This window comes from Varanus komodoensis, unplaced genomic scaffold (assembly GCF_004798865.1).
Source record: "Varanus komodoensis strain SLA01 unplaced genomic scaffold, ASM479886v1 scaffold26, whole genome shotgun sequence".
NCBI lineage: Eukaryota > Metazoa > Chordata > Lepidosauria > Squamata > Varanidae > Varanus > Varanus komodoensis.
In genome coordinates, this window is record NW_025335684.1 from 1,367,270 (window position 1) to 1,381,005 (window position 13,736).

Sequence of the window (13,736 nt, forward strand, 5' to 3'; positions counted from 1 at the left end):
ATGCTGGGAGTTGTAGTCCAACACCAATGGAAGGTACCCAGGTGAGGAAAACAGAGGTTGGGGACCTGCTCAGTCCACGGCCCAGTGCCAGCTGCCTTAGGATTGTTACCTCTAAACCGGGACAGGACAAGGTGGCCCTTTAAACAGAGGACACTTTCCAATAGAGTACACTGCTCTGTAAAAAAGGGACACGCGGCCACCCTAAAACCCAGACCTTCCTCCACATGGGGCAATTCTGAAGAGGGTTCTTCCCAGCATGTCACCTGCTTGTTTTGCAAAAGCACCCACAGAAAGGGGAAGCACGGGAGAAGCAGCTTTCTGCTGTGCTTTTTAATTTTGACCTGGTCTGTTACCTGACGGGGGCAACCCTCAGTGCAGCGCCGTGTTGGAAATTAGAACGTGCAGAATGCTCAGGGCCCCCCGGAAGAGGCTGGTCTCTGATACGGGGTGGGAAGTTGTGGAACTCACACGCATCTTTCTAGAATCGGTCCCTTTTGTTCGCCTGAGCCAGCTGTTCAAATAGACAAGAGGCCCGTGAATGAGAAATGAAGGGCAGTGTCCAAGAAAGCACAAGCACCAGGGATGGGGGACCCCAGAAACCCTGTTCCGTTTGAGCTCAGTGGACTTTCAGGCCGTTTCTGACCTGTCAGTCAAAAGCAGAGTTTTGTGTGCGGCTTCCACAAAATGATTCAAACTCTCTGTGCGAACCTGGAGCCAAGAGCAGCGAATGGAGCCAAGACATGCTCATGACGGGCATGTCGTGAGCCGAGCCGGCTGGAGCCGGAGGTCAGACTAGATGGCCTGGGAGGCCCCTTCTGGCTTGCGCTGTTTCTCTGTTTCTGAATGTCTTTACTGCCATTGTCCCATATGATGTACCTTTGTCAAATTAGCCGCACGGAGCAAACGGGGGCTGACTCGCTGGGTGCCCGCTGTAGTGCTCAGCAGGAGAAGCAGGGAAGCGTTTCCTGGCCTTCCTCCGGCAGCTCCTTCCAGATCTGCGCACGGCCAGCCGCTACGTCCTGTGCAAAGCGGCAGAAACGGCAAAGCCCCCCTCGCAGTGCCGCATCCTCAGAGGGTGCCCTTCCCGGAAAACTTTGCCTCCAGCGAGCACGGCTGGCGGCCGCTTGCCTGGCCGCCACGTAATTCCCATGAGCAGCGGCGCGCGGACGCTCCCGTGAGCTCGTGGAGCGACACCCGCACGAACGGCTCTGTGACTCGGGGGCCGTTTCACAGCGCACACCCTGCCGCCACCGTCCCCCAGCCCTCCTCCGAAACGTCACTCAGGCCTCGGCGGCAGGGCTATTTTCGGGCTGGGCAAGATAAGGCACCCAGTGGGCCCCCTGCCCTTTCCGCGTCCTCAAGCGAGCCAGTGCCAGGGACGCTCGTGAGATCGAGCCAGGGAGGCTTTGCACAGGCGGGTGGCCTGGCTTTCTTCTGCCTCACACCTCCGTGGGTGCCCACCGAGTGTCCGCCTGCGCAGAGCATGGAGATAGCCCTCTCCTTTGATCGACCACGAGGAGGTGCGACCTTCACCCGAGACTAGCAGGTACCAGGAAGCTGGTCTTCCCGGCACGGCTCTTCCCACATCCCTGCGCGTGCGATCCATGAGCCGCATGAAGGATGCAACACCTGCCCTCGCCGAGCAAAGGGGCACATGGGCTTGGGTCCAGTTTCTGGAGGAGGCCCACGGGTACCTTCGGGGGCTGCAGAGTGGGGCCCAAAGACGCTTCTCTCCCAGCATCTGGCAGCCAGAGCGAACTGTCTGGCTGGAGTGCAGATGCAGAGAGAAGTGTTGATTTCGTGCTGAGCATAATTAGCAGAGGATTCACAGATACAGCTGCCAAGAGCGGCTTGCCCTTGCGCGAACCTGAGGCGCAGCCCCACTGGGGATGCTCTGGGTTCCTGCAAATAAAAGGGGGGTGGGGTGTATGTGGGAAGGGGCACCTCAACATCTGGGGTGTTGAGCTTAGGAGAAAGCGGGAGGAGGAGGGGGGCTCAGTGTTGTCCAGAGTATGGAGAAAGTGGAGAGAAAGAGGTTTATTTCTCTCTCCCATGATGGGAGAAGGCAGGGCCGTCTCCAGAAGCTGAACGGTGGGGAAACCGGGATAGTGAGACACTGCTTCCTCTTGTTACGTGAGGGAGCTCCTGCCACGGGATCCAGAGAGGCGCCCGCTGGCGTGGCTTGGAAGGGGGCTGCTGTGGGGGTGAAAAGAGACGGCTGCGTCATCTGCTTCCCGACCGCGTGCCCCATCCGTGGATCGGTGATGCCAGCTCGGGTCCTCGCGAGGTGGATGCGGGGCCGGGGCAGCCTCCCCGCTGCTCTTCCCTGCATTCTTCCGATGGCTTTGCCCCCTCTGGGGTCCGAGTCGCTCAGCAACAGCAGATGTGGGACCCCTGCTCACTCCCCACTCTGCAACTCCAGGGCTACCCGGGACCCACCCCCACTCCCCATTTGCAAAGCCCACTCTCCCTCTGACCATATAAATCCCCCGAGCTCGCTGGAGAGCTCTCCCAGTTCCAGACGCATTTCCTGGCCGCACAGCCACTGGCTTCCTGTTTATCCCCCTTTCAAAGAAATCAATAGATCAATACGCCAACCTGTTTACGGTGGGACCGACTCAGCCAGCAGCTAAATTGGGGTGGCAGCCAGCCAGCTCTTTGGGATTGTGCCGCGTGCGCGCAGCGGCTTTAGATAATGGCTTATATTATTCCTGGAAAGCCGGCTTGACTCGTGCACCTGGCGCTTGGCTGCCTGCCCACCCCCGCACCCCCCAGCCGGCAGGTGGGAAGTGGTGCTTGCGGGGTGGATTTTGGTGCCCACGGAGCAGCTTGGCTTGTTCCTCCAAAGTTCTGGGGGGAGGCTTTGGCTAAGCCCAACCTGAGCCAATTTGTTTCAAAACCGCTGAAAAGCTGGACACGGACGGGGCGGGCGTAACAGAAGTGCATCCCGTTGAGGCACTTCTGGCAACCCGCAGGCGAGCGGTGGGCCGAGGCTTCACTTCCCGCCACACGCGACTTTGGTCCGTGCGAGAACTGGGCAGGTGGTCGTTTCCACGTGGATCTGGGTGCGCGCCTACGGTCCCCGGTCTTGAGGGGTCTCTGGACACACTGAGAATTTTTGTAGAGGATCATGGGCACTTTTGCAAAATGGCTGCTGCAGCGGGACGTGCCTGTTCCTGCAGTGGCCGCCTTGGTGGGCCATGAAGTGCCCCTTGGCCGGAAGGCAACCTGGAGAGACCCACGAAAAGCAACTCGCCCCCCAGCGCCAGGACCTGCGGCTGGGCGCCCAAGTCACAATGCCACCCTTTGGACCCCCGTGCAGGAGGCGATGCGGGCAAATTTGCAAGACTGCCAGCCCCCCCCCCCCCACGCCTTCTTGGGCCTGCCTGGCAGGACAATCCCACATGGGTTTGCTGTCAGGTAAACCCCATGGCGTCTAATGGGGCAGACTCACCAATAAGCCTGCCAAAAAAGAGGAATACGTCAGCTAAAAGGACACCGGTTGAGGGCGTGCTCATTTCGGCATATGGGTTCAGGTTTAAGGAAGATGCACCATATCGCAACGGTGCTCTGCTGGCTGCGCTCGATGGTTGTTTGAATGGCTTTTGTTGCCATCGATTGGGGACTCGAACCACTTCTGATCTGGGGGCATGGAAGCCGCTTCGAGGTTTTGTTCTCTGCAAAGAAGGCCACACGGCGACATGAGCCGCAGCTCGACTCGCTCTCAAATCCGACAAAGACAAGGGGCAGCTGGGCCCGCGAGTCTCACCCTTCTGCGCGTGTCTCTCTCTCTCTCTCTCTCTCCTCAGCATGATGGAATACTCCCTGGATGGGCACAACGTCAGTTTGTCCGCCATCCGCACGGTCCGTGTACTCAGGCCTTTACGAGCCATTAACAGGGTGCCGAGTAAGTCTCTTCTCCGTGCTTCCGGCGTGCTTGCTTTCTCCCCAGCGGGATCGCGATCTTCATGCTGGGCCTTTGCGGGGCACTTGAGCCCCCTCTCGCTCGCCGGTTGGCCACCCGCCTTCCGGGGCACGCTGAGAAACCCAGGCCAGGCCCCCGAAGCCCCGGACTTTCTCCCGCTGCAGTCCTGGGAGTCGCATCCAGTCACCCTGGAGACCGAGCACATTCATTTGCTTGCGGCGATTCATGACGTTCATGTCTCGCTTTTCCTCCACGGAGTTCAGGGCGGCATGAGGGAGTGCTCCCCAATTTCTCCTCTCAGCAACCCTGTGAGGTAGGCCAGAGTTAGAGGTACCGGAGAAGCCCAGATGCGCCACTGCCACCTTCATGGGGTTTGCCTTGTATTTTATTGTGATGTTCTATTCATTGCTGTAAACTTGGCTTCTGTTATGGGGTGGTATTGAAATGAAAGAAGAATTATTCCTGGCCGAGTGAGGATTTCAAACTAGCACTCAGCAGCCTTGCATGTGGGCCACTGCACCAGCCCTCCCCAAAGCAAGAGCCTCCATTGCTTTTGGACTCCAATTCCCATGAGCCCCAGCCAGCACGGTCACTCTCCAGGGGCCGAGGGGATGGCCGGCCAGAGGCTGTAAGTGCCAGTGGATGGGTTGCAGCCCCTCGCCCTCCTCAGGCTCCTCAGCTTCCAGCGGGACTGCCTTCTCCCAGCTCTCCAAATTAGAGGACTGCCCTCTGTAAATTAGGGTGCCTGGCCACCCTGCACAGCTGTGTCCTCCAGGAGGGCTGGGCCTTAACCTGGGCGCAGCCTGTCTGGTGGTCGGAGCCACTGCCACTGCCTGGAATCCCACCTGAGCGACCACCCCAGGCGCATCCGATATTCTCAGGAACCATCAAAGGCACGTGCTCAGCGGCACCCCGTGCCTCACTGGGGGGCTCATTCCAGGGAGAAGGGGCCCCACTGGGAAGGCCCCCTGCCCTCTCATGGCCAGACCGGATTCCTCCGGAGGGATCGCGGGACCGAGGTTCCCCCAGAGAGCGCGGTGGGCCGACAACGCAGCCCCTCGAGGGGCCCGGAGTTGCTCAGGGCTTCTTAGACCAACGCGGACGCCCTGACCCTGGCTCAAACCAGCAGCCGGCGGGGCCTTCCCAGCGCAGGCGTGGTCCCGGCACATGGGTCACCCGCTCCTCCACGGCCAGCGGCCTGGAGCGTTAGCACGGCGCCGGCCCACATCCCTTCCCTGGGAGCAGCAGGTCGTGCCGGCGCCAAACGCAGCTCAGCAGCCACGGGGGCTGCCGGCTGTGCAGCAATAATGAATCTCCGATAGGATCAGCCATCCAGGTAATCCCTCTGATCCCCCAACTCAGAGGCAAGGGCTGCGCAGCCGCTGCTCTCCCGGGGCTCCCTCCCCTCAAAATTGCATCCGAGGCTGCCCTCCGGGGAGGGGCTGCGCGCCCCCTTCCTGCCTTAACAGGGACGCCGGGAGACTGCCTCGGTCCTCCGCACCAGGACCACTGGCGTGCCGAGAAAGACGGCCCTCCCCGGCCCCGGGCCGAGCATCACCCCGCTCCTGCCCGCTCTGTGGTCATGATCCACGGCGCTCTTCCCACCTCTGTTGCACTGGAGCAAAGGCTCCCGCTCGGTCAGTCGTCCTCGCGCTGTCGTTCATTTTGAGGACAGATGCTAGCTTTGGGGACGCAGCTGCCCGGAGAGCCGCGCTGGTGCACGGTGCAGGTTTGTGTCATTTGTGTCACTCCGTGCTGTGAGTGTGCGCTTGTGACACTGCATTCAGAGCTGGCCGCCGCCTCTGCCTCTCGCGCCAGTGCCGCAGTATTGTCGGCCTTGACTCTGGTGCGCTGGATCACCCTGCCTGTACATTACCAAGTCTCCTCTCCCTCTCCATTTCACCCTCACCACACCCCTGCGGGGTAGGCCGGGGCCGAGACTCCGCAGCGGCCCGAAGTCACCCAGCGAGCTGCACGGCCGCAGGGGGGCTCGAACGCGGCTCGCCCCGCTGCTCGCCAAACGGGCCGGCCTCTGTCCCACGGCTCCCAGGAGGGCCCCCGGGCGCCGGCCCCTGACTGCCTTCTCCTTCTTCTTGCCGTCCCGCAGGTATGCGCATACTGGTCACCCTGCTCTTAGATACTCTGCCTATGTTAGGCAATGTCCTTCTTTTGTGCTTCTTCGTCTTCTTCATCTTTGGAATTGTTGGCGTGCAGCTGTGGGCCGGACTCCTGCGCAACCGATGCTTCCTGGACCCCAACCTTCAGATGTAAGTCCTCCGCAAGCCAGGGGCCCGTCTCCCCTGCCCCCCGGCCAGCCCGCGTCAGCCGAGTCGGGCGGGGGCTCCCGAGACCGAGGCGTGGACAGCCCCACTCCCACACAGGGGTGGGGGGTCTCCCCTGGGGCCATCCCCGCTCTCCTGGTTCTTTTATTGGCCACCAAGCGGAAAGCAGGGCGGTGGCGAGAGGCGTTCTCCGGGCTTGCTGCTCGTCGTCGGATGTTTCTGGGGCTGGAAACACAAGGATGGAGGAGAGGAGAGGAGAGGAGAGGAGAGGAGCTGCTGGAGTGGGCGTGGGACTTGATCCAGCCCCACAGTGTCCCCGGCCCAGCCTGCCCCCCTGAATCACTCCCCGGCTGCTTCCCTGGCCCCCATTGCTGCTTCCCTGACTTACCAGCCATTTAGCTTTCAGGACAGATAATCCGCACCTTGGGCTGGATGGACAGGACCAGCCCCACCCCTCCAGGACCACTGGTATGCCTTTCGCCACTCACCGCAGGCCAGGTGCTCCCACTCCCGGGTGTCCGTGCAGGAGCTCCCATTTCTAGCACCCAGTCCGACCCCTTCCTCCTCCGCAAGGCCTCTCGAGCAGATTCTAGCCTTCTGCGGCTAAGCTCCCCTCGCAGGGTCTCGCCAAGCTTCGACTCTGCCCGTTGAGCCGTAAGTGCCGCCGCAGACCAGGAGCTGAAGACCTCCCTGAGCTCACGAAGGCACGAACCTTCTGCGGCCTCCGCCTGGGCCAGGAGGGCTCCCCAGCCCCCGTGGCTGCTCCCCCCACCCCTGCCACCCGGCAAGCGTCTCTGTCCCCACCTCTGGGCTTTCGTCTCCTCCCCAGAAGGATCCCATTTAAAGCCCCCCTGCCCCCCAGTCAAAATCGCACTTCTTTGGGAAAACCGGTTCTTTCCAGACTCGGCGAGGGGCCTTAGCCAAGGCAGGAGCTGATCAATGGAGATTAATGTGCTTGGTGAGCTTCAACCCCTCCGAGCCAGCAGAGCTGGGGATGCTGGGCAGGCCACAAGGGAGTCGAGTAACTTCAGCCATCCATTGAACCGCCCCACGGATTCCGCAGTGGACTGGCTTTTCCTGAGTCACACGGATCCCACTTTTCCCCCTTTCCAGAAGTTTATGCAAATCTTGTCATAGATATTTTTCACAAGCAACCCAAACTGTGCTCCCCCCCCCCCCCCGCAGGCCAAGGTGTGCCTTTTGGCGCAAATGTGCTCATGCACGCAGGTTTGGGAAACAGAAAAAACTCTGATTCCGAAAGTGAGTGGACCGTGGAACGAAAGGTGCCCAACAATTTGCAACGCACACTCGGGATGCGTCGAGCAAATTCTGCACGTCCCTGGCAGGGGTCCTGCTGACAAGCAAGCCCCCCTCCCCCATTGCCAGTTCAAAGCTCCTCTCCTGGGCATCTCAGTTGGGATCCGCCTCGAGGGAGTGAGATGCTTCCCGAAACCTTGCTAGGGGCACCTTGGGGTCACCTCCCCTCCCTCCCGCTGTCGGGTGGCCGTGCCTCGAAACCGCCAAATGGAGAGTGCGGGGAGAGAGAAGCGGTTGTGCCGAGCCTGATAAGGGCCGGCGTCCTTCGAACACCCTCTGTCTGTCGAACTTCAGCGAGAGCGACATTCTCCAGATCACCCTGTTCAGCAACACCCACCTGCCCCCATAGCTTTTCCAACTTGGCAGCGGGACTGGCCTGCGTCAGCGATCCGTCAGAACCGGGGGACCCAGCTGGGGGGGCTCCTCTGCCCCTTCCTGGCTCACTCGGCTTTGGCTGCATTCCATGGGCACCAGGGATGTCCGTTTCGGCCCCTCGGGTCTGAAATGAGGGGGGGGAGGACAGAAATGGAGGCGAGTGCGGGTCTCATCCCATGCAGAACACCTTGCCAGACACAAGCCAGCTGCAAAAATTCCTCGCTGCCCGGCGGGTCGGCAGCTTCAGCTTTTATAAAAAATACCAGCCTGACACAATTCTCCTGGAAAAAAATCGTTCTTGTATTGGGCTACATCTGTTATACCAGATGAAATGGTGGGTTATAATAGAGCAGATGAAAAAGCAGAGGGATAAAGCTCACACTGCAGTGGAGTTTTGTGACTTCAGCGCCTTCTCTTTAGCGGCTTAGGAGGACAGCAGAGGGAGGGAAGGAATCTGGACTGAGACTTTAGGAGAAGGAGGTCGACCTTTCCCCCCCACGCCATTTTCTTTACAAAACTCTCCCCAGAGCCTGCAAAATTCACTGCCACCCTAAACCTAAAGATTGGAGATCTTGGAGATCCGTACGGGCTGGAAGATGAGGTAGATGAGTTTGGATGAAAAGAAAAACGCGTGGAGACAAAATGCCCCCTGGCTTGGAAGCTGCAAAGGGGCCCATGAAATGGGGGATCCCGTGGGATTATGATGTATACCACGGTATGCAAAAGAATGTTCTCTGAAGCCCCGTTTTCGCTGCAAAATCCACAGTAGAGGTGGCTCCTTCCATCCAGTCTCAGGGATTCGGCCGAATTCCATCTGCCCTTTCAGAGAAGGAAGCATAAAAATCTGTGCCGTTCGGAGCTCCGGCACCAACCCAGAAAAGAGGAAGCAAAAGGTTGCCAGGAACGGGACCGGTGCTGCAGCAAGTAAAACCTGCAGCTATCTCAGCCTCGCAGGAGCAGCAAACCGAATCCCAGAGTAATTAAAAAAAGATTTGAGATAAGTACACGGCACCAGCTCTTTTCTTCCTCTGCCCCTTCAGCAACCCCGACAGCTCAAAATGGCCACTGGCGGCCTCTTCTCAGCTTTGCATGAAACCAGTGGAAGGAGCTGATGTTACTGCTTGAACAAAAACTTTGAAATGGAAATTGGACTGTGAGTGAGTCGTGGCCGTCCTGCAGCATTCCGAAGTGGCAGGAATGCTTTGAGTCAGGGGGCCCAGGTGTTTCTAGCACCGCCATATTTCTAGCACAGTCTCACACCTGGGCACCTCTAGACCAGCCATCTCTAGGCTGAGTCCCTTCAATATTTCATTTTATTTATTATTGTACTCTTTGCTTGTTATGTTTTTATTGTTTATTTATCTTGTAAGCTGTCCTGGGACAGTTGGATCGTATGGGATGGGATAAAAATATTCTAAAAAAAAAGAATGGAAAGAGCAGAAGTGTATCACACATGCCTCTGAGTTCCAGGGAGGCGGTAATTGGGCACAGATCACACACGGTTGCTTCCGCTTCTGCTCCGCTGCACTCTAATTCCAAATCCTCATCCCCCAGAACTCAGCACTTTTGCTTCGAAATGACACCAAAGACATTAACGTCCCTCTTGGTTTCCTCTCTCCCCGCTCAAGGACATACAACTTGACTTTCCTGCATCCATACTACCGGCCGGAGGAAGGGGAGGAGAATCCGTTCATCTGCTCATCCCACCGGGATAATGGCATGCAGAAATGTTCCAGCATCCCAAACAGGAAGGAGGACAAGGTGGAGTGCACCTTGAGCATAGACTCGTACAACCAAACTTCGTACTCTCCAGATTTCAGCCACCGAAACACCTGCATAAACTGGAACCAGTACTACAACATTTGCAGGACTGGGGAGATAAACCCACACAATGGAGCTATTAATTTTGATAATATTGGCTATGCTTGGATAGCTATTTTTCAGGTAAGGGGGGCTTCCCTGCTCTCGTGGGTCGCGCAGGTGTGCTTGAGATGCAAGATTGTGGGGAAGAAGCGCGAGCAAAACGGTCGCTGACTGATGCGTCTGCGCTCGGTGAACGACGGCGCCTGCTGGTACATCCTGAACTTGCTGCCTCCGTGTGCTCCCCGTCCTTCCAGGCTGGCTTGTTCACTGATGCTGATGGAAATTCAGTATGTAGCAGAGGATTCTGGGAATATCTTCTAGGGCTCGCTGCTGGTCCACCGGGGGCCTGCTGGTGCCCAGCAGGTGCCTCACCTGAACTGAGAACCAGGGTAGGGCAATGTGACCGCGTCTCTTTTGCTTCGTGGGAGGCGGGTGGGCCGGGGCTGGGGCGCTTCTCCGCTCGATTCTCTCATGGACACCGCCTGCCCGACAAAGCGCTGGAGCAGGGGAAGGTGCCTTCGGCTGCATCGCACCACTGGCCCGTCCGGCCCAGGATGGCCCACAATGCCCGGACTGCAGGCCCCCAAGCCAAATGCAGCCCTCTCAGGGGCCCAGGAGAGCCCCCCGGGGCTCCTCACATGGCTGCAGCCCCCCCGGCCCCCAACTGCCTGTCTCTGGGGGCCCACCAGCTTGGGTGTGTTTTCCCCACCCTGGAAAGTAGAAATGCGGCCCCGAAGGCCCAGGCCATGGCCCTGGAGAGCGTCTCCACTGGTGAGTTTGGCGCTCCACTGGAAATGCCTTTGCCTGCGGGAAGAGCCCATCCTGGGAACGCAACCGCAGCCCTGACTTCCCAGTGGCGAAGGCCGCGCGCTCACGTCCCCCGTCCCCTCCTGTGTCGTGGACCCGCCGTGCCGTCGTGGGGAGGATCTGCCGGGGCAGCCGGGACCCTCTCCCTCTCACACGCCCAGAGCAATAACCCGCTTGGGAGCCGCGTTGTGGCTGTTGCATTTCTGCACCACTCTGTAGCCGAAGCTCTCCGGGGGGTTGTGGGAACCTCGACTGCTGTGACCTGCGGGCTGGACCCGTGTGCTCCGGGACCAGAGTCTGGCCCGGGTGATATTTGCGCCCGCGAGTTGCCGGTTGCAGGTGACGGCGGCTGTGTGGATGCGTGGCGCTTTTCTCACCCTCAACGAAGGCTTGAAATAGGGGCTCTGGAGGGACAGGACAGAAGGCTCTTGGCCCTCGGATCCCGACCCGGCGCAGCTTGCAATCCGAGTGCCGAGACCGAGGCCACCACTGAAAGTGGCGGCCGCTCCCACAGTCCAGCACTTGCCAGATTGGAGCTGTCCGTGGTACGACGTGCCACGTTTTCCTCTCGCTGTCCGTGGCAAAGTGAGCCGGGCTGCCGTGGATTCCCTGGCACTCCTCAGCCCCCAGGCATCTCGCGTTCAGTTCGCTTCCCGTGCCTCCTCGCCGCACGCAGGCGGGAGCATGGCCTCAGGAGCTCTGCGTGTGTGGTCCAGATGGGATCGCCTCCTCCTTTTGGGGTTCGGGGCAGCGAAGCGGTTTGCTGTTCCCAAGACCCACTGCTGGTCGGCCTTAAAGCATGGCCAGAAACCCTAAATCCCACCATTCTCCAAGGGAAGACGTTGATGCTCCGCTGCGTTTTCAAGAGTCTAATTGTTGCTCTTGTCGTCCTCTGAATTACACATGTTTCGATGCTCTTCGTTTAGTGTGTGATGGCTAGCTCTCTGCCGCCTTTTATGAGCAAGGCACATTCCGTGGCCAATGATGAGAAGTAATTATCGTGTTATGGGATGAAAGAGAAGAGATGCAGGGCCTAAATTAACTGTGAGATATTACGATCCATCAACCGCACACTCTGTCTGGAGGGGAAGTCCTGGATGCCGTTAATTAGGGGGTGTATTGTTGTTGCCCTGCGCGGGGTGAACTCACTAACTTCCTAATTTGTCTGGGCTATCAGCAGGATGAGGAAAAGCCAACGGCCCACCCGCTCACGTGAAGAGCAAAGCAGGCGAAAGGCCTCCCCCAAACGCCCCGCAAAAAACAGAAACAAGACATGAAGCCCCCGGACGTGTAAGGCCCCTTCTGCACGTTAAAAAGCAGTTGAATGCTGATTTCTACGCATTTGGACTGCAGCGGGCAAAGCCACATCTTTGAGAGGTCCCCGAATACAGCAGATCCCTGCATGTAGTAATCTAGCCCACCAGGCGGAGCTGCTTCCCAGCCACACCGGCCCCTCCATGCCCAGCGAAACTGGGAGGCGCCCAGTGCCAGGTACAGCGGGGTCCTCGGCTTCGACGGGCCGCTCTAGCCTGCGCCCCTCGCAGCGGGCCGCACCGGGCCACCTCCACCCTCGCGGTCGCCGTGTCGCCCAGTCCCGGCGCATGGGGCGCGTCCTCCTCTGCCGAGGCGCGCGATCAAGGTAACCGCTGTCGCCCGACAGCTCCTCAGCTCTTATCAGCATTTCAGGCCTGCTCTCTCCCCCGCCTCGTCCTCGTGCTCCTCCGCAGCCGGTCCCCCAGCCCATGCGCCGCTTCCCGCTTGGGCATTCCTGTCACGCTCCCGGCTTGCCACGGCTGCCTGGCGCGCTCTCCGGCACATTCAGCTGCGTCAGCAGAAGGACGATTCCCACCTTGCAGATGGCAAATAGAAGGCCAGGGAGACGCCGTGGATCGGGCTCGATTAACTCATCAACGGAGATGTCTTCTTGGGCAGAACGGTTCCAGGCAGCAACGCCTGTTTCCAGCGCATGGAAGCTTGACCCACATGTCTGCGTGTCTCTGCACGGCACACGCGCTCCTGTCAGGGATGAATCCACAACCGCCAAGGGCTTTTCTTCTTCTGTACTTACACCGTAGCCTTGAAAGCGCCTCTGTGCCTCAAATCCAGCCAGCGCTGGGTCAGAACACAGAAGTGTGGGAGGCAAGATGCGTTGTCTGGACTTCCAGGGGCAATTCTGCCTTCCAGAAGCTTTGTGGGGTCCGGCCAGCGGTGGGCCATCAAACAACTCGGGTCAACTTGAAGGCAAGGGTTTCCCTTCTGTCATTCAAGAGTTAAATGTGGAGGTCACATGAGGAAGACACTAAACCAGCGGATATATGGGGTGTGATTCAGCTAATTTTTTATTACGAATTACCTTCCAAAACAGTCACGGATTCGGATGCAATCAAAGTCGACTCATTCGCAAGTTTGCCACACGATTCGCAGACACCCGAAAATGTGACGTTATAGGCGTACTTGAAAAATAGGCAAGAAAACCTCCGTCTTTTTGCAAAATGCCTGTAAGTGCACTTTTAATCAACAGGAGAAGCATGTTTACATTCACCTCCAGCCATTTTTTGTCTCTCCGCTTTTCACCTCCTTTTCAGACAATGAACCGAATCCTTTCACCCTGTTACAAAAGAGTTAATTCCATTCTCCACAAGCCAAGATGCAGCAAATGCTCAGGCTAATTAGCATGATAAATCAGGCCTCATGAATTATGTAATGAGAAAGGATTTATTACCCATTACTAGAACTTGATCGCTGGCATTTATTCGGGAAGAGACGAAGCCGGCCTTCAGCGTGCCGGAGAGCATCAAAACTGGCTTGCTGCGTCAGTCCAGGTCCACCGCTTACTTCCTGGGTTGGATGCTCACGTGGCTGAATGTTGCTCCAGGACCCCCCCCCCCCCAGGCCCCTGCATCTGGAAAGCCAGGAGATCAGGCTGCCAGGCCGGCTTTCCACATGGAGGGGCTTTGGGTAGCATCCCACCTGGATGTCCAGTCCCGCTACCGTGGTCAGAATTGAATCTCACAGCATATTGTAGTTGGAAGCTCTGTGCTGTAGAAGAAACATTTCAGCCTCGTAAGAATGGAGTGAGGGAACCACACAGAAGCTGGGAATGAGCCACCGGGGGCCTGGGAATGGGGTGAGGCTGGATGGGGTGGCCATCCGGGGATCCTCGGGGG

At 58.6% G+C, this 13,736-nt stretch overlaps 1 protein-coding gene across 1 annotated transcript in view; it reads left to right on the plus strand.

Moving 5' to 3' along the window:
* CACNA1H (calcium voltage-gated channel subunit alpha1 H) overlaps positions 1–13,736 on the plus strand; it is a 183,665-nt gene that overhangs the window by 108,863 nt on the left and 61,066 nt on the right. Inside the window, exons 5-7 of the mRNA XM_044433645.1 lie at positions 3,810–3,907; positions 6,033–6,192; positions 9,528–9,843. Coding sequence (XP_044289580.1) covers positions 3,810–3,907; positions 6,033–6,192; positions 9,528–9,843 — 574 coding nt within the window. The remainder of the gene's footprint in view (positions 1–3,809; positions 3,908–6,032; positions 6,193–9,527; positions 9,844–13,736) is intronic.